The 20062-nt window shown below is 60.1% G+C and overlaps 2 protein-coding genes across 6 annotated transcripts in view; one reads left to right on the forward strand and one right to left on the reverse strand.

The window, feature by feature from the left end:
- CRAMP1 (cramped chromatin regulator homolog 1) overlaps positions 1–3368 on the reverse strand; it is a 56459-nt gene extending 53091 nt beyond the window's left edge. For 3 of the 4 annotated variants that reach the window (XM_070064137.1, XM_051830290.2, XM_051830289.2), the window contains exons 1-2: positions 2443–2571; positions 1682–1998 (exon numbers count right to left, since the gene is read on the reverse strand). In XM_070064137.1, coding sequence (XP_069920238.1) covers positions 1682–1998; positions 2443–2498 — 373 coding nt within the window. In that variant the 5' untranslated portion in view covers positions 2499–2571. Of the gene's footprint in view, positions 1–1681; positions 1999–2442; positions 2572–3102 lie in introns of those variants that run through there. The other variant, XM_051830291.2, reaches the window with a different exon arrangement.
- Positions 3369–4234: 866 nt separating this feature from the next.
- The window catches only part of IFT140 (intraflagellar transport 140), a 93035-nt gene continuing 77207 nt past the window's right edge, over positions 4235–20062 (forward strand). The window contains exons 1-7 of one of the 2 annotated variants that reach the window (XM_051830269.2): positions 8498–8633; positions 9668–9730; positions 11332–11553; positions 11690–11808; positions 18120–18241; positions 18326–18468; positions 19361–19536. In XM_051830269.2, coding sequence (XP_051686229.2) covers positions 18381–18468; positions 19361–19536 — 264 coding nt within the window. In that variant the 5' untranslated portion in view covers positions 8498–8633; positions 9668–9730; positions 11332–11553; ... (1 more) ...; positions 18120–18241; positions 18326–18380. Of the gene's footprint in view, positions 4471–8455; positions 8634–9667; positions 9731–11331; positions 11554–11689; positions 11809–18119; positions 18242–18325; positions 18469–19360; positions 19537–20062 lie in introns of those variants that run through there. The other variant, XM_051830267.2, reaches the window with a different exon arrangement.

Consider the following 20062-nt stretch of genomic DNA (forward strand, 5'->3'; position numbering starts at 1 on the left):
CCCGGGAGCACCTCACAGAGCTCCTGCAGTCATGCCACAGACACGCCAACACACGAGCCCGTCCTCCCGGACCCAGTGAAAGCAAGCACGCTCCTGTGACACGCCAACACGAGCCCGTCCTCCCAGACCCAGTGAAAGCAAGCACGCTCCTGTGACACGCCAACACGAGCCCGTCCTCCCAGACCCAGTGAAAGCAAGCACGCTCCTGCGACACGCCAACACGAGCCCGTCCTCCCAGACCCAGTGAAAGCAAGCACGCTCCTGCGACGGGAGCCAAACCGGAGCAAGTCCCTGCCCCGCTCCCTCAAAGGCCCTCGAGGCTGCGAAGGGGGACGTCAAGGCGGCCGCTCACGGTCCACGTCTCCTCCAGAGGTCACAGTCTGTCCGACTGCTCATTTCCCAGGACACAGACCCAGCCCCCTGTGGAGATTTCCACCACGTGCCGGGGCAGGTCTGGGCCTCGCGAGGTCACGAGCAGGGCAGGCTCCCTCTGGCCGCTGACGGAGGTGACTAAGCTGAGCGGGAGTCTCCCCGAGGCACGAGGGGTGTCCCGGCAGGGTGAGCTGCATCCAGAGTCCGCACAGCCGTGAGCAGCGAGCAGTGAGCAGGAAGCCCAGGGCGGGTGGAGTCTCAGAAGCTGTGGGAGGCACAGGAGCTAAAAACCACCGCGGGGCGTGGCTGGTCTCCCACCCCACACCTCCCCCCAGTTCGGCAGCCACGCTCCGGGACGGTTAAGGGGCTGCTGTCCTCGTCTCCCACGCGAGACACCTGCGGCAGGCCTGTGAGCAGAGTGGCGCTGAGGGGCCAGGGTGGTGGGGCTTCAGACCCCACACACAGCGAGCCCTCCCGGCACCCGCGGCATCCCCACACGGAGGCCCTGCCCACGGCACGCAGGGGGACCTGCAACCAACAGTGAGAGGCTGTTCTACCTAACAAGCTAAGCTGGAAGAGCACGCCGGCGCGTACTGACTCAGTAGCACTCGCAGGCCAAGCCAAACGCCACCGCGGCATCTCCAGGCGCGCTGCCGTCAAAATTCCTCGCCCTCAGGGAGCCTGCTCCCGGGAGGCAAACGCAGGCCAGGGCGACGCGGGAGGCCGGAGCCCCGGCCGGTCTCGGTTCATGCTTGCTTTCAGACACTGCAGAACGACTGGATAAATCTAAACCAACATTTCCCAGGAAACCAGCGAACGCTTTCTCTCAGGCAGAACTCCAGGTGCTGAATTTGCTATTTATAAGCAGTGCTGCGAACCTGCCCTCGATGACAAGGACCCACAGCCACATTCCCGGCTGAGAGCGGCCAATCCCACCGCACAGGCCAGGCTGCGTCCATCTCCCCTACCCGGGCGAGACCCTCCCGGCTGCCCAAAGGAAGGGCCCGCCCGTGCCCTCCACCCCCGCCAGGAAGCCGTGGTCCCCGCCCCTCATGGGGACAGACACCCGCGGGCCGTCCCCTCCTCCGAACCATTGTCCTGGGCTAGCAGCAGCCCACCACCCAGGCCGGAGAGGAGAGTCGCAAGGAGCCTCTGGGAAAAAGCCTGCCTCGGGCTGTTTTCTTTGCCCAAAGAAAGGGTCCTCAGAGCTCACGCCGGGGTCAGCCTGGGGGGGGGACGGCGCCCCCAAGCCCCCCGCGGCGCCGCTCCCAGGGCGGGGGGAGGGGCCCGGGTCTCGCGCCCGCCCTACCTTTGCCGCGGGGCCCCGAGCTGCCGCCGCCCACCGCGCCCGGCGGGTCCCGGCGGGGCCTCTTGCTCTGCGGCCGCACGCTGGAGCGGAGGAAGTGGTGCTGGTCCTGGGGGCCGCCGAGCGCCGGCGCCGCGCCGGGGGCCGCGGGGGCGCCGGCCCGGGGGGGCGGCCCGTCGCGCTTTGTGCCGCCGTCCTCGGCCGCGTCCGCGCCGCCGGGCGCGTCTCCGGCCAGCGCCTCCTCCTCGGCCGACCGCTTGCCCAGCTTCTTGAGCCCGTCCTCGCCGCCGCCGCCGCCGTCCCCCAGCTTCACTGTCATCCTGCGGCCGGGGAGCAGAGGGCAGCGCCGTGAGCGCCGCGCCGGGCCCGGCAACTTTCTCCGCCCGCGTCCCTCTCAACATGGCCGCCGTTGTTTGTTCCAAATCCGCGCTCGCGCCCGGCCCGCCCGGCCCGCCCGGCCCGGCCCCCGTGGGCTGCGGGGGCCCGGCCGGCCGAGACCCGCGGCCCGGGCGCCCGGCTGGAGGGGGCGACTGCCCGGCCGCCCGGCGCGGCCCTGCCCCGGAGGGCGCGGGCCCAGCGAGGCGCGGACCGCTCCGTCCCCGCGCCCGCGGCCGCCTACCCTGCGGGGCCTCTGCTCCTGGCCCGGCCCGAGCGCCGGCCTCGCTGCCCGCGCCGCCTCGGCTCGGCCGCGGCCCCAGCCCTCGCCCCTCGCCCGCACCCCGCCCCGCCCCCCGACACGCGCGGGGCTCCCCGGCGCGGCGCACCTGCCCCGCGCGCTGCCCTCGGAGCCCGCCCCGCCGTGGGGCCGGGCAGCCCGCATCGACCCCGGCGCGGGACAGACGCGGGCGCGCCGGGTGGCGCCGCCGACACCGCCGTGGTGGCCCAGGGTCGCCGGCCCAGCGCTGGACGCGAGGACCCTCCCCAGGGTGGAGGTGCGTGCCCTGCGCCCCCGGGGGCCACCCCGCGCGTCCCGGCCCAACGGCAGGAGCCTCACGGGGGGACCCGCGTGAAAACTCGGGTCACAACACGCTTCTCGCGTTAACTCGCGGACCCGCTGCCCGGACGCGCCCGCAGCCCAGGGCGCCCAGGCACCGGCGACAGCGCGCGAGCCGGCCCCGCGCCGGCGCCCCACAACGGCCCTGCGCAGCTCGCGGGGCGCTCACCAACGGAGCCCCCCGGGACAGACGCCGGGGCGCGCGGCCTCGCGGCCTGCCCGTCTCCACGGGAGAAACGCACCAACAGCAACAAAACACCCGCAGCCGCGCAGCGGGCCCGGCCCCAGCCCCGCGAACCGCGGCCGCCGGGGCTGCAGGGCGTGGACGGGACCCGCACCCCACTCCTCACCCCCGCCCCGGGACCCTCCCGGCGGGCTGCGGGTGCAGGACAGCGCCCCGCGCCGCCCCGCGTGACGCCCCTCCGGTCACCTTTTTCATCCACGCCCCGCGGCAGCCTGGCCTCCGGGAGCCCCGGGACGTCCCCCCGGGCGCCCACAGAGCCGGCCGGGCGGAGGAGCCCCGGCCTCCGCGCGGCGGCTGAGGAGAAGCCGGGCCGAGCCGCGACGCCGCTGTGGCCGTGCCGCCTCCGAGGCGGCCGCCGACCGACGCTCTCCTCCCACGGCCCCTGCGCGGGGCACCGGGGGCTGACGCGGGCTGCAGGCGACCGGAGGCCCAACCCGCAGCGCTCGGCAGCAGTTCCGGCTACGGCGGCCGGTGGAGACGCCGGGACGTCGCGCCGGGGCGGGGCGGCCGGGCGCGCGGGACGGGGCGGGGCGACGCGCGCGGGAGCGAGCCCGCACGAGCTTTCCGGCGGGCGCGCCCCCCGTAGCGGCGCTCCCATTGGCCGGCAGCGGGCGCGCGCCGCCGCACGTACGGGCGCGGGGGCGGGCCCTCGACGTGAGTAATGTTGTGACGCCGGCCTGCGCCCGTGCGGGCTGTGCGTCGCTCCGGATTGGTGAGCCGCCAGCCAATAGCGCCAGCTCGGCGCGGTGATTGGCCGCCGCTGTGTTGACGGATGCGTGAGAAGCAAACGCCGCCTCACGCCGTGTGGAAACGGGCGCGAATCCGGTGAAGGGATCCGGCGAGGGGCGCTGGTGCTTCCTCACAGCGAGGGGGCGCTGCGGCGCCGGGTGCTCGTCGTGGCGGCCGACGGGGTGTGCGGTCCTAGTGTTTGTCAGAGCGGCGGGCCCGACCGCTGTCCCGCAGCCGCGCGCCTCCCCCTCGCCATTGCCCGAGGAGGACGCTCGGGCGCCCCCGTCCCTCTCCGGCGCGCGCCCGCGGGTGTGCGCGCGCGCGGGGCAGCTCTGCCGGACGCGTGTCCGCTCGGTGGGCGATTCCGACGAAGGCTCGGGGCCACCCTGTCCCGAGACCCAGCAGAGCGGGGCCCCCGAGGGCCGCGCCCGCCTCGCCCGCCTCGGCGCGGGGCCGCCGGACGCCGCCGACCGCCTTCGGCTCTCCCCGGCCGTCGTCCCGGCAACGCGGCGGCGCGGCCGAGCGAGTCCCGCGGGTCCCGGCCCCGGCGGGCGGCGAGCGGCGTGCGGAGCCCCGGGCGGGCCGGGAGAGCGCGGGGAGACCGAGGCGTGCGCCGGCAGCCCGCGAGCCCGGCGGCGGCCTCGGCCGCGACCAGCGAGACGTCCGGCGTTCCTTCTCCCGGCCGCAGGTTCGTGGCCGGAGCCCGGGCGTCGGCCGGGGGAAGCGACGCGGTCGCGGCGGTCGGGACGTGGCTGTCAGCCCTCCGCCTCGCGCGGCTCGCCCGGTGACTTCGGCCGCGCCGCGGATGCTGACTTGGCGGACGAGGTAGGATGCCCGCGAGAGGACGACGACGGGTGGAAACAGGCGGTCGGGCGGCGCCGGGAGCGCCCTGCTGCCCACCCAGGGCCCGAGCGCGGAGGCGGGCCTGCCCGAGGCCGGGCACCCGCCCCGGAGCGCCGGGAGCAGCCGGAGCGGGGGCAGGCCCGGAGGACCAAGTCCCGAGGGCTCGCGGAGGAGAGAGGTCCTCCCAGCAGAAAAGACCCAGCACGAAAGAAGATGTTGTGAGTGGGCGGGAAGGTGGAGGGGGAGGCATCGCTGTGTTCCCAGATCTGCGTGTGTGACAAGTAGGAAGTCTGTGTACCTTCAGTGAAATTTTAAAAGAGAAAGTATCGTTCGCATTCTGTTATCACAGTGTTTGAAGTTGAAAAACAAAACAGGGCAAGTCAAGTTTAATTTGATTCAAGCATGTTAGAATTACCTATCAGAGTACTTACGTCATGTGTAATCATTACAACGAAAATTATGTATTGCTCAGTTTTCAGAGAAATATTTCCGCAAAGTAAACTGGTTAAAGAATGTTCCAGCTGGCGCCGCGGCTCACTAGGCTAATCCTCCACCTTGCGGCGCCGGCACACCGGGTTCTAGTCCCGGTCAGGGCGCCGGATTCTGTCCCGGTTGCCCCTCTTCCAGGCCAGCTCTCTGCTGTGGCCCGGCAGTGCAGTGGAGGATGGCCCAAGTGCTTGGGCCCTGCACCCCATGGGAGACCAGGAGAAGTACCTGGCTCCTGCCTGCGGATCAGCGCAGTGCGCCTGCCGCGGCGGCCATTGGAGGGTGAACCAATGGAAAAGGAAGACCTTTCTCTGTCCTTCTCTCTCACTGTCCACTCTGCCTGTAAAAAAAAAAAAAAAGAATTTTCCAGCGGCCAGCGCCATGGTATAGCCAGTGAAGCCGCCGCCTGTGGTGCTGACATCCCATGTGGGTACGAGTTCACGTCCCAGCTGCTCCACTTCCCATCCAGCTCTGTGCTGTGGCCTGGGAAAGCAGTGGAGGATGCCCAAGTGCTTGGTCCCTGCACCCACGTGGGAGACCTGGAAGAAGCTCCTGGCTTCAGATGTGGCCGTTGTGGTCATTTGGGGAGTGAACCAGCAGATGGAAGACCTCTCTCTCCCTCTGGCTCTACCTCTCTCTGTAACTCTGTCTTTCAAATTAAGTATTAAAAAAGAATGTTTCATAGGATGTAGACCTTTGTCTAGATGCAAAACATTGAAGCTCGTCATAAAAGGTTTCCGTGTGGGCGTTTGGACTCTTGATTGGGAGACCTGCCTCCCCATCACAGCGCTCGGGTCTGATTCCAGCTCCCTGTAACGCACCTGCAAGGCAGCAGGCGGTGGCTCAAGAACTGGGGTTGCCGCCACCCACGTGGGACACCCAGCTGGAGTCTGAGGCTCCTGGCTTCAATGTAGCCAATCCCCAGCTGTTGCAGGCGTTTGGGGAGTTAACCAGCAAGTAGGAGATCGATCTCTGTCTTCCAAGTAAAATGAAAATAAATGTTTAAAGAACGTTTCCGGAACAGAGATTTGGGTGCAGTGGTAAGTCACTGCTTGGGACACTGGGAGCCACATTCGAGGGCCTGGTGGCTCTGCTTACCCGCCAGCTTCCTGCTGCTCATCCCTGGGAAGCAGCTGATGGGTCTGGTGCTTGAGTCGCTGCCACCCGTGTGGCAGACCCAGATGGAACTCTGGACTCCTGGCTGTGGCCTGGCCCAGCCCTGGCTGTTGTGGGCATTTGGGCAGTGGAAATGGGAAGCCAGTGGAAGAGCTGTCTGCTCCTCTTTCTCACTGACTTTCAAATAAAATTAACATAGACAGATAAAAATTTTCGGAAAGGTCCTTTTGCTAATTTTGTTTTATTTGACAGATAGAGTTAGACAGTGAGAGAGAGAGACAGAAAGTTTCTTCCCTCAGTTGGTTCACCCCCCAAATGGCCACCAAGGCCGGAGCTACACCAATCTGAAGGCAGGAGCCAGGTGCTTCCTCCTGGTCTCCCATGGGGTGCAGGGCCCAAGCACTTGGGCCATCCTCCACTGCACTTCCCCGCCACAGCAGAGAGCTGGCCTGGAAGAGGGGCAACTGGGACTAGAACCCGGTGCCCACATGGGATGCCTGTGCCGCAGGTAGAGGATCAACCAAGTGAGCCATGGCGCCGGCTGTGCTAATTTTTAAGAAATCTTTTTTTTTTTAAGATTTATTTTATTTATTTGAAAAAGTAACAGAGGTAGAGACAAAGAGAGAGGTCTTCCATCCACTGGTTCACTCCCCAGATGGCCGAAACGGCCCGAGCTGCGCTGATCCAAAGCCAGGAGCCTCCTCCTGGTCTCCCACGCGGGTGGGTGGACTTGGGCCATCTTCTGCTGCTTTCCCAGGCCAAAGTAGAGAGCTGGATTGGAAGAGGAGCGGCCGGGACTAGAACCGGCACCCATATGGGATGCCGGCGCTTCAGGCCAGGGCCTCAAACCACTGTGTCACAGCGCCCGCCCCGAGAAATCTTTTTTTGAGAGACAGTCATGGAGAGAATTCCCATCTGCTGTTCATTCCCCCAGTGCCGGTGTTGGCTGGAGAAGCCAGGAACTCCATCCGGGTCTCCCCGGGGGTGTACGGGTCCAGGCCCTTGAGCCCCCACTTGCTGCCTTCCGGGGTGTGCATTAGCAGGAAGTTGGATCAGAAGTGGAGGAACTGGAGCTGGACCAGGCACTCCAGTATGGGGTGTGCTGTCCCGAGCAGCGTCGTAACTGCCCCGGCTTTCCGTTCTCGGAGCGCATGCCCAGAAGTGGACCTGCGGGGCCCCAGCAGCAGCGCCGTCTTACGTTCCCAGCAGGAGTGCACAGGGTCTCCGCTGAGGGCGTTTGGGCAGCGGGAGAACTGGCCAGCACAGTGCTGTTGTTCTGGTAGCTCTTGTGTTGGTATGAAGCTGGCCCACACGCACTCTCCTCTGCCTCCCACACTGACCTGGGGTGGCCCGTCAGCCATCTCCCCTGAGCTTCTGCCTCTTCTGGAACAGGGTGGCACCTGTCTGTCCCAGGCCTGCAAGGAAGAGTGAAAGGTTGCTGAAGTTGGCAGCACAAGCCCGGGGGCGGGGGCGGGGGGGCGCAGGTTAGAAGACAGTCTCCCCGGACTCTGTCTTTTTTTTTTTTTTTTTTTTTTTTTTGACAGGCAGAGTGGACAGAGAGAGAGAGAGACAGAGAGAGAAAGGTCTTCCTTTGCCGTTGGTTCACCCTCCAATGGCCGCCGCTGCAGCCGGCGCACCGCGCTGATCCTGGCAGGAGCCAGGAGCCAGGTGCTTTTCCTGGTCTCCCATGGGGTGCAGGGCCCAAGCACCTGGGCCATCCTCCACTGCACTCCCTGGCCATAGCAGAGAGCTGGCCTGGAAGAGGGGCAACCGGGACAGAATCCGGCGCCCCAACCGGGACTAGAACCCGGTGTGCCGGCGCCGCAAGGTGGAGGATTAGCCTATTGAGCCACGGCGCCGGCTTCCGGACTCTGTCTTGTGGACTCTAATGGAGGGACTCATCCGTCTGCCAGGACCTGGGGCGGGGCAGGGGGTGGGGGAGGTTAGAAGACAGTCTCCCGCTTTATGCTCTACCAGAATTTGGGGACTTTTTCCCTACGCAGGTACTCTCCAGTGGAGCAGTTTGCTTTTTGAAAATTTTGCTGAGAAAAGATGAATTATCCTCATTGTCATTGGAATAAAAATCACCAAGCACAGAGGGTGGGCTGTGGGGTACGGGGCCTGCATGCTGTGGAGTCTGTTTCCGTCACACCCCATGACATCCCAGGCCCAGTCCCTTGTCTCTAGTTTTGTGTTTTCTCCTGGTTGGAGATGCATTCCACATGTCGTGGCCTGCACCGGTTCAGAGAGACATTGTTCAGCGGCCCAAGGTTGCAGGATGGTGGATCTGTGGTCTGTCGGTTCTGAGACTGTACAGCCTGCTGTGTGTTTAAAACCCCTGGACTCTGTGCTTTTGCCCATGCAGGTTTCGACTCTGAGCAGGTGTGTGTCCCGTCATGGCCCTCTATTTTGACCACCAGCTCGACGCCCGGGATGCAGCGGGGGCCCCTTCTCACATCAGTTGGCACCCCGTCCTCCCGTTCTTGGCGGTGGCTTCCAAGGGCACCACCTCAGGAGGCATCGTGGACACCTATCTGGAGCAGGTAATCTGGCAGCTGTGGGTCTGCCCTCAGCAGCTTCTGCCTCTTGTATTTCATGGCTCTTTGGTCCTGTGTGTGCCTGTATGTGCATGTACCACACAGGTGTGTACACGTGTGTGTGAGGTCTGGTCACACACGTGCATGCATTGTGTGAGGTCTAGTTGTGTGTGCATACACGTGTGTGTGAGGTCTAGTCACGTGTGGTCTAGTCATGTGTGTGCATGTGTGTGAGGTCTAGTCATGCATGTGTGCACATGTGAGGTCTAGTCACGTGTGTGCGTGCACATGTGAGGTCTAGTGTGCGTGTGTGAGGTCTAATCACGTGTGTACGTGCACATGTGAGGTCTAGTCGTGTGTGCGTGTGAGGTCTAATCATGCAAGCTTATGCATGTGTGTGAGGTCATGCGTGTGCATGCATGTATGTGAGGTCTAGTCACATGTGTGTTTAGATCTGTGCCAGCTTTTTTTTTTTTTTAAGGATTTATGTATTTATTTGAAAGGCAGTTACAGAAGATTAGAGAGAGACAGAGACCTTCTAGCTGCTGGTTCACTCCCAGATGATCACAACAGTTGGGGCTGAGCCAGGCCAAAGCCAGGAGCCAGGGGCTCCATGCAGTTATCATGTATGTGGAAGGGACCAAGCTCCTGGGTCATTGTCCACTGCTTTCACAGGCACATTAGCAGGAGCCTGGGTCAGAAGGGGAGCAGCTGGGACTTGAGCTTTTTCATGAAGAAAAAATCATGAAAACAAATCATACCTGTCATTAGTTCCCACTGAAATCCAAATTTCCAGTGTTACAGAGCCCTGGTATGTGGACCTCTCTATTTTCCTAAAGGATATTTTTTTTTCTTTGAAAGACAGAGTTACAGAGACGGAGGGAAAACAGAGAGCGAGCTTCTAACTGCTAGATTATTCCACAAATCACCACAAAGCCTGGGGCTGAGCCAGGCTGAAGCCAAGAGCCTGGAACTCTGTCCTGGTCTTGACCTGCATGGCAGGGTCCAAGCACTGAGCCCATCTTTGACTTCTTTCCCAGGTGCATCAGCAGGGAGCTGGATCACAAATGGAGCAACTTGGGGCCAGCGCTGTGGCAAAGCAGGTTAACGCCCTGGCCTGAAGCTCTGGCATCCCATTTGGGCACTGGTTCGAGACCTGGCAGCTCCACTTCCGATCCAGCTCTCTGCTGTGGCCTGGGAAAGCAGTAGAAGATGCCCAAGTGCTTGGACCCTGCACACATGTGGAAAACTGACAAGAAGCTCCTGGTTCCTGGCTTTGGATTGGCACAGCTCCGGCCCTTGCGGCCAATTGGGGAGTGAACCAGCAGATGGAAGACACCTCTCTCTCTCTGTCTGTCTCTCTCTCTCTTTCTCTCTCTCTGCCTCTCTTCTGTCTGTGTAACTCTTTCAAATAAATAAAAATCTTAAAAAAAAAAATAAGGTTTCATTGGGACCCAGTCACAGCCATGGGAATGCTTGGCTGTGAGTATGGTTCGCTCTCTGGACAAGCCAGGATGCACATTACCACGAAGCAGAAATTAGAAGTGGAGGTGGGACTCAGACCTAGGCCCTGCAGGACAGGATGTGGTTGTCCCAGGTGGCAGTGTAACCACTTCACCCAACAGCCTCCCTCAGGAGTTTTTAAAAGTAGGGGCTGGCACTGTGGCCATTGCAGCCATCTGGAGAGTGAACCAGCAGGTGGAAGATCTCTTTCTCTGTTTCTCTATAACTCTGCCTTTTAAATAAATATTTAACAACAACAACAACAACAAAACACAAATAAGATGCCGATGCTGTGGCGTATCAGGTAAAGCCACCACCTGCAGTGCCGGCATCTCATATGGGCACCAGTTTGTGTCCCGGCTGCTCCACTTCTGATGCAGCTCTCTGCTGTGGCCTGGGGAAGCAGTGGAAGATGCCCAAGTCCTTAGGTCCCTGCACCCGCGTGGGAGACCTGGAATAATCTGGCTCCTGGCCCAGCTCTAGCCGTTGCAGCCAACTGGGGAGTGAACCAGCGGATGGAAGACTGACTGACTTTCTCTCTCTCTCTCTCTCGCCTTTGCTTCTCTGTATCTCTGATTTTCAAATAAATAAATAAGTCTAAAAAAAATTTTTTTCTAAGAAGTGGCTGCCACCAGGGCCAGCTTTGTAGGGCAGAGGGTTTAGCCATTGCTTGCAGTGCAGCATCCCATGTCGGAGCCCAGTTTGTGTCCCAGCCACTCTGCTTCCTACCCAGCTTTTTACTGATGTGCCGGGAAGACAGCAGATCATGGCCAAGTACTTGAGTCTCTGCCACCCACAAGAGAGACCAGGATGGGATTCCTGGCTCTCTTTCAAATAAATAAATCTCCTTTTTAGAAAATATTTTTGTGTTTATTTGAAATATAGAGAATTAATCTTCCATCCACTAGTTCACTTCCCAGATGGCCACAGTGGCCAGGTGGCAGCCAGGGGTCTGGAGCTTTGTCTGCGTCTCCCACATGAGTGGATAGACCCAAGCACTTGGGTTGTCTTATGCTTTTCCTGGCCATTAGCAGGGAGCTGGATTAGAAGTAGAGCAGCCATTACACTGGGGCGTACATGGTTTGCCAGCCTTACAGGCAGTGGCTCTTTCTGCTATGCCGCGACATCAGCCCCAAATAAATAAGTCTTAAAGTGGCTGCCACTCCCTATAACACTGGATTTTACCTCTTGTCCCACGTAGGGTCAGCGTGTGCTCGATACACATATTGAGAGGCCATCCCAGGTCACTGTGCTGTGCTGGCACCCAACGCGGCTGATCCTGGCTGTTGGCTGGGAGATGGGAGAAGTGACGGTGTTTAACCAGCAGGACAGGGAGCAGCACGCCGTCCCCATGATGCACACCTCCGCCATCACTGTCCTCAGCTGGAGCACCAGTGGGAGCTGCCTTGTGTCCGGGGACAAGGTGAGTGAAGCCTGGTGGCGAAGTCCCTGACCGAGCTCTGGCAGGTGTCACAGACTGCCTTGAAGTGTGCGATTGCCAAATGTGGTTGCAGAATTGATTTTATATTGGAAACAAGACCTGGGAATGTCTTCCCCAGAACCCCACGGTGACCAGGTTGTGTCTGTGGTTCTGAAATGGAGCTCTGTCGAGAAGTTGCACTCAGACACTGGGAGACTGACTCCAGCGCTGTCCCTCTCACACCCTCAGGTCCCTCAGGTCCGTGAACACGCCAGGAGTCCCTAGCTCTGTCTGTCTCAGTCTTGCCCAGCGCCCAGGGGACCTGTGGTAGTGCAGAGACAGCTTTTGTCATCGCAGCTTGGGGAGGAGTCTCCTGGCATCTCGTGGATGAGGGAGGCTGGGGGTGCTGTGCAGGGGAGGCCCCCGGGGTAGGGAGTGATCTGCCAGCTCGTTTGACCCACAGAGATTGCACGTGTGTCCCTGTGTGGTAACTGTGGGTGACACGCTTCCAAACCGCAGATTCACAGCTGTGCTCGTCTGAAATGCAGCCCTGCCAGCGTGCGCTTTGCCACCCTCCAGACACGTGGCTGCTTAGCATCTCCCGTGTCTTCACTCACACACAAATGCATTCTTTCTTTAACTGGTTTTTCTTTCCTTTTTAATTATTTGAGAGGCAGAGATAGACTTATTTGAAAGACAGAGAGCAGTCCCGTCCACTGGTTCACTCCGCAAATGCCTGCAACAGCCGGGTGTGGGCCCAGCCGTAGCTGGATATTCGTGCTGTCATAGGAACCCAATTACTGTGTCACCTGCACTGCCCCCCAGGCTGTGCATTGCGGGAGGCCAGAGTCAGGATCCAGGAGTTTACCCCAGCCGCTGCTTTGTGAGTCCCCTCCAGGCTCGGCTGCGGGTCCCCTTTCCTCACACGGCACGGATCCTTGAGAGGAGCTGACGGAACAGTGAGGAGCACCCCGTCCTTTGCACAGCTCCTCCTGCCTCCTGCCCCCCGAATATGTTCTTCGAGTAACTAGGATTTGTTGCGGGCATTATGAGCCTTTTTAACTTTATTTTTTAAAGAGTTGTTTGTTTATTTGAAAAGCAGAGTGATAGAGAGGAAGAGAGAGATCTTCCATCTTTTGGTCCACTAGATGGCTGTTGTGGCCAAAGCCAGGAGCCTGGAACCCCATCTGGGTCTCCCCAGTGGGTGGCAGGGCCCGCGCACTCGTCACCGCTGCTTTTCCAGGTGTGGTGGCAGGGGCTGGGTTGGCAGTGGAGCTCCGGTGTGGGACAAGCACAGCCTGGCCTGCTGACCCCGGTGCCAGGCCCACGCTGTGGTTCTTACTCCTGCATGCGTGTGCGCCAGTCTCCTGGCCAGGACGTCCTACCGCATGACCACAATGCGGGGTCAGCTCAGGAAGTCCAGTGCGGTGCAGCACCGTTATCCCAGGGCGTGCTTCCCAGCCAGTTCCTCCTCCACACGGTCAAGTGTTGCATTCCACTTTCATTTCTGTCTCTCTCTCTCTCTCTCTCTCTCTCTCTATTTCATGAGATGTTGAAATTTTGCAGAGTCTGCAACTAGTAGCTTTGTAGAATGTCCCTCAGTTTAGATGTGTCCGTCTCCTCATGAGACGATCAGATAAAGCACTTTGTGCCAGAGTCACAGAGGACATTGTCTGCCTGCTTGTTTTCCTGATTATTTTTTTAAAGATAGTGCAACACTGCATGACACAGTACACACACACACAGCACAACACACACCACGCACATAACACAGCACAGCACAGCAGAGCACACACAACACAGCACATACAGCACACACACAATACACAGTACACACAGCACACAGTACACACAGCACACAATGCACATAACACAACACAGCAACACACAGCACAACATAGCACACAGTACACACAACACACAGTACACACAACATACACAGCACACAACACACACAGTGCACATAGCATACACAGCAAACACAAAAACACACAGAGCACACAACAGAGTACACACAACACACAGCACACACACAACACACAGTACACACAACATACACAGCACACAACACACAGTGCACATAGAACACACAGCAAACACAAAAACAACACACAGCACACACAACAGAGCACACACAGAGCACACACAACACAGCACATACAGCACACACACAATACACAGTACACACAGCACAGAGCTCACACAGAGCACACAGTGCACACACAGCACAACATAGCGCACAGTGCACACACACAGCACAACGCACATAACACAACACAGCACAGCAGAGCACACACAGAGCACACACAACACAGCACATACAGCACACAATACACAGCACACACAGGACAGAGCTCACACAGAGCACACAGTGCACACAGAGCACACAATGCACATAACACAACAGCAACACAGCACAACATAGCACACAGTACATACAACATACACAGCACACAACACAACACACAGTGCACATAGCACACACAGCAAACACAAAAACCACACACAGCACACACAACAGAGCACACACATGACACACAGTACACACACGGTACATACACAAAGCACACACACAGCACATAGCACACACAGCACACATACACGGTACACACACAGCACACACACAAACAGTACACACACACTACACACAGCACACACAACATATAGTACACACAGCACAGCACACACACAGCACAGGCAGCGCAGCGACGGTCTCTCCCCACAGGGGCACCAGAGGGTCAGGCCTAGCTAGAGAAGCAGACTGGTAGAGCCGCCTCGTTGTCTGCGATTCTTTCTGTCAGCAGTGAGTGTCGCCGACAGTTTTTGTGCTGGTTTTCTGTCCATGTTTGCCTGTTTTTCTATCAGGTTCTCGTGTTTGGGTGGTTTTTCTTATTTTCCATTCAGTTCCCACCTAATGACTTTTTGTGTCCCATATTCCTGCGTCCCTGATCTTTCCCCCTCCCTGCTGTTAGGGTCTGCAGATTTGCCGTGGGGATACGGTAATGCCAGGCCACTAGTCTCATCACTGTCATCTTGACCATATTAAGAAACAGCTAACAAAATAGTTGGCTAAGGCATCAAATGGAGCCCAGGTGTGAGCCAGCCATCTCCTGCGAGTTAGACTACTTAAGAGCAGAAACACTCGTCCTTCTAGGAGGATCCGAGGTGCTGGGAGCGATTGAAGAACGGGAAGAGAGGCCGTCAGGAGTAGCCAGAAGACACTGCCCAGAGGCCTTTCCCGGCGCCCATGGAGCTAACCCAGAGCAGCTGCAGCAGGAGGGGCCTTTGGGCATCCCACAGCTGGACGAGAGTGTGGCTGGCTTCGGGAGGACCTGCTCCTCCTCCGTCCCTGAGCGTCAGCCAGCGCGTGCTCAGTGCTCACATCTGCGCCTTCAGCAGGGTTTGGGGTGTTCAGGCTCCAGAAACAGACCCGGGGTGGGGTCGCCCAGTAAGTGTCCACCAGAAGTCCCATCAGGAGTCCAGGAGTTGGTTACCTGCCCAGCCACCCACCTCCTCCTAGGATTCCCCCGCCCTGATCCCTGGCAGGCAGGTCAGCGAGGGGCTTGCGAGTGGTGCGCTGTCAGAGCACCGGCGTGCCAGTGCCCGTGAAGTGATGCGGTCTGGAGCATTCTGGTGTCCTGCTGGTCCCTGCTGCCCCAGATCCTGCTCTGCCTGGCTCCGGGGACTTCTCCGGGCCGCGTGGCTGCAGGTCTGATTGTATAAATGCATTGTGTGAGGTGACGTGGAATTCACACACAGTGAGGACAGCCCTGAACACACAGGCTCACCCTTGGGTGTGAGAGGTGCAGAAAAGTAAGGTGTGGAGAGACACCAGGCAGAGCGGGTGCCGCAGAGGCGGCCGACAGCCTGTCTCCTCCTGAGTCTCGGCCTCCGTGAAGCCCGCCGTCCTGGCTCGTCGGGCAGGAACCTGAGGGCAGGAGTCGTTGCTGGTTGCATCTTTGGCACGCCCTCCCCGCCAGTCGGTGGAGGTTTAGCTCCGACTCCCGGCGTCCACACCTGTCTTTGGCTCGGAACGAGGCGTGTGCGTCCCTCTGAGCAGAAGCCACTGCCTGCGGCACAGACGCCGTCCTCGTGGCCGTCCATGGTCGCCTCCTGAGCAGTAGCCTGGCCGCGCAGACGGCCGTGTCTGGTGGCGTCCCGGGGACTGGCTTTGGTGCCCCAGCTTGGCCGAGCTGATGAAGCTTGCTCAAGTCACTGCCGCAGGACGGGGGGGGGGGGGGGGGGAGGGGCTGGCACAGGGCAAGGGGTCACCTTTGTTTTCTCTTTGTGGTTTCGTCTCACTATGGGGGCATTCTTTTAAAAATGTTTGTTGGAAAAGGGCTTATGCAACACAAGCATGCTTTTCTTCATATCCCCATGACACTGCAGAGTGAAGAACCATCTGTCAGCGTTGGTAGTGTGGGTGCCCGCACTCGCCTTGCAAAGCCTCCCCTGGACGTCCGTTGTAGCTGAGCTGGTTTAAAGTCCTGTTGTAGAAACGGTGCTACCCAGCGAGGGGGGGGGCAGGAGAGCCTGCAGCCTCGGAGAGCCTGGGCTCCACAGCACAGGAGCAGGGCCATGGATTTGGTCACAGGCTGCCTGCCGCTGGCCAAGCCTCGCTTGTCCCCCCTCCCCCGTCACAAAGCCCTGCTTCCTCAAGCCCCCATAGCCTTTGAGCTCGGGATCAGGGACGCTGACGACCATAGAATCGAGCACGCCTGGGAACCTGGCTCTTGCTTACGGGTCTTCCCCTCCAGTAATGAACCAGCACTCCGCGGAGAAATGGCTGGCTCAGAGACTGGCAGTACAGCGAGACTGGAAACTTTCAGAGTGCCAGGAAGTTGGGGTGTGCTCGCGACCCAGCACCACCCTCACAGTGGGCTTTCGTCAGAGGGACCCAGGAGCCAACCAGAAAGCTCCCGGAGACCAAAGTAGGAACCAAATAAATGAAACGGTGTTGGACAGTCCAGTGTAGATCAATATCTCTAAGCCCACATGGGTACAAGGGTGTGATTGAATAAAAAGTCGGGGGTGGAGAAGAGACAGCCTCTCTTGCTGAAGAAGCCCACATCGTTTGCATTCACCCCCCACCTGTGAGGAGGTGGCCCCGACCCCCCCTTGCCCATGTGCTGCGTACAGCGATGTCCTCCAGGGAGCACAGGACGTGATAGGCAGTGGAGACACCAAAGGCACGACCCGGCCAGGCCATCAGGGTCAGCAGCAGCGGGTCGGGGGGCAGAGGGAACCCTCGACAGGACGTGAGGAGGAGGTGCTGCCCCTCCCCGCTCCCCCTCTGCAGACCACGACCCACTCAGGTCCAGGGAAGCGTCAGACAAGCCCCAGCACGGGGGCAGCCCACGGGTGCCCAGCAGCACTGCTCACGGCCACACAGCTCCCACACGGGGGTCTGAGAACCGTCCCAGCCCAGAGCAGACAGGACGACATCTCGGGGGCCCCAGGCGGGGCCCGCAGGGAGAGCTGGGGGCCGGGGACAGGAAGCATGGGCTGTAGTCAGTAGTAATGCGACAGGGTTGGTTCCTTGGCCGGGGACAGGAAGCATGGGCTGTAGTCAGTAGTAATGCGACAGGGTTGGTTCCTTAATTCTAAGAAATGTGCTACCTGGGGCCAGCACTGTGGCGCAGCAGGCTAAGCTGAACTTGGGACGCTGGCATAGCGAGATGAGACCACCAGTTCAGATCCTTACTGCACCACTTCCACTTCAGCTCCCTGCTGATGCACCTGGGAAAGCAGTAGATGTGACAGTAGAAGTGGAAGTGCTGGGGTTCCAGCCACCCACATGGAAGACCCCCGTGGAGCGCCAGTCTCCTGGCTTCAACCTGGCTCTGCCCCAGCTGTTGAAGCTCCTCGGGGAGTGAAGCAGTAGATGCAAGATCTCTCTGTCTGTGGGGGGCGGTCTCTCTCTCTCTTTCTCTCTCTCTCTCTCTCTCTCTTTGCCTTTAAAATAAGCACGTAAATAAATAAGGGGGGAGAAAAAAGAAATGCACCCCACTATTGCATGATCTGGTAGAGGAAACTGGTGTTGTATCCGGGATGCTCTACACTGTATTTGCAGTTTTTCTGAAAATCTCAAGTTATTCTAAAATACAAAAATCCTGAAAACGGAACTCTGTTGGGAATACAGGTGGGGAGAGAGTGCATAGCAGGGATTCTGACTCTTTCCTTAAAGGCTTTTGACTTAAACGTTAGAGATTTTTGCCGTGCACGTGTTGAAGGTCTGTAAGGACGTTCGGTGCAGTGGTCAGTGTTGCACCCGGGATACCACATCCCGTATCCGAGTGCCCAGCTCTTCTGATTCCAGCTGGTGCACATCCCAGGAAGGAGCCCCGATGGCCCAAGTGCTTGGGTCCCTGTCACCCACGTGGGAGACCTGCGTATAGTGCCCAGCCCTGACTCCTGGGGCATTTGAACAGTGAACCAGTGGACGGCCAGTGTCTCTGTCTCTCTGCCTTTCCAATAAATAAGATAAGTGAAAAGAAGTGTTGAGGAGCACCCGTGTCGTCCTGCGCTGTGCGTGGGTGGGTGCAGCACTGACGATGCCGGTTTTCCAGCTCGGGGTTCTGCTCTTGTGGAGGCTGGATCAGAGGGGTCGAGTCCAAGGAGCGCCTCTGCTGAAGCACGAGTACGGAAAACACCTCACGTGCTGCGTCTTCCAGCTTCCCCCTCCTGGCGAGTAAGCGCGGGGCTCCCGGGGGTGGTGGCACCGGCCCCGGGGGGCAGCGGAGGGCCCCGACTGCAGTGCTGTGTTTACTTGCAGGGACCTGGTCCAGCTGGCCAAGGCGGCCGTGAGTGGCGATGAAAAGGCCCTGGACATGTTTAACTGGAGGAAGAGTGGCTTGGGGAGCTTCCCGAAGATGGGCTCCCACGAGGGGCTGTCGTTCTTCGTCAGTCTGGCCGATGGTGCGGGTCTTGGCTGGCCTTTCGGGGAGGCAGAGGATCCTGGGGGTTCGCACAAGCGCTGCTAGCGGCTGCGCACGGGCCATCCTTGGGGGCTGCACCGTCGGCCTGGCTGTGTCTGTCCTGCTTCTAAGGAGGGAGGACAGGAGCTGCCCCGTGTCTGTGTTCGAGGGGCTCTCGCCCGGGAGCTTCTTGCAGTGGCCACTCCCTGGCTGCCAGGCCCAGCGGCCATAGAGCAGAGGCTGTGGGAGGGTCTGTGTGACGCTCCCTGGGTTGTAAGTCTGGCACTCATCGAGCGGCCGCTGTGTGCCAGGGCCTCCTGCCCACGGCTCCCCTGCCAGCCTGCCGTCACGTGCGCTTGTTGCAGCCTCTGCGTGCCCTCGGAGTTCACCTTTGGGCGTCTGACGAGGAGCCTCGCCAGGTGCTTCTGCAGGGCAGCACGCGGGAGCCAGACTCCTGAGAGCTCCCAGGCCTTCTCCCAGCTCTGAAGCCCAGAAAGGCAGGGAAGAGCAGGAGTGATGCGGGGCCAGGGCTGGAGAAGGAGAGGGGGCCAGGCAGGGAAGAGCAGGAGTGATGCGGGGCCAGGGCTGGAGAAGGAGAGGGGGCCAGGCAGGGAGCTGCCGGAGAGCCAGCAGCGTGGCGGACAGCGCAGCAGTAACATTCGAGGGGACAGAGCGGTGGCCGTGGTGAGGGTCCTCCTTGACCCTGCGTCAGTGTGAGTGTGCCTGGTGTTCGTAGACAGATACAGAGTGTGACTGTCACGGTTCAGAGATGGCAGCCTGCGAGGTCACATACAAATGCTCTATTTTTAATTCTTAGCGTGAAGATGTTTTGTTTTGAAAGTGTCTTTGGTGGATAGAAACAGCTGCTTGCTGACACACGCTTGTGCTCCCAGGGACCGTGCACTACGTGGACAAGAAAGGCAAGACGGCATGCGTGGCATCCACAGATGGCTCCATCCAGACCATGTTCTACATCGAGAAAAGAGAGGCGCTGGTGGTGGTCACGGAGAACCTTCTGCTGTCCCTGTACACGGTGACGCCTGCCGGTGAAGCAGCAGAAATGATGAAGGTAGTTGGGAGAGTGGTCCTGGTGGCACTGAGAGCCCTGCTCTGGCTGCCCTCTGCGGGAGTTAGCAAGGCCGAAAAGGTGTTGGTCTAACGTAGCCGTTCACCATCGGATGCTTAGCTCATGTGAGAACCAAGGAGGAGATCGCTGGTGTGGCCAGGCAGCCGTGGGCAGCGGGAGACGCCTGTGCCCTCGCCTTGCGACAGCTCTCCACCTTCACAGCAGGGGAGGTAAGGTGGTGGCCGTCTGCAGCTGCAGGGTATCAAGGGAGTCACTCACTGTCCCTTGTAGGGTGTGGCCTGCTGGCAAGGTCTTGGCGCAGTCTCTCCCATCTGCCTGCACGTGCACGTTCTTGCCGAGGTGGGGATGGGGCAGGGGTGCTGCTACAGTGGCCCGTTGGAGAGCCACGTGGTGAGGTGGCTCCTGAAGGACAGCACTAGGTCCCTGAAGGTGACTCAGCGTCAGCTCTGGGCTGCGCCCAGGGGAGCGAGGCCTTCTGTGAAGACGCAACACCACACGCCCTGCGGCT

This window comes from Oryctolagus cuniculus, chromosome 19 (assembly GCF_964237555.1).
Source record: "Oryctolagus cuniculus chromosome 19, mOryCun1.1, whole genome shotgun sequence".
Taxonomy (NCBI): domain Eukaryota; kingdom Metazoa; phylum Chordata; class Mammalia; order Lagomorpha; family Leporidae; genus Oryctolagus; species Oryctolagus cuniculus.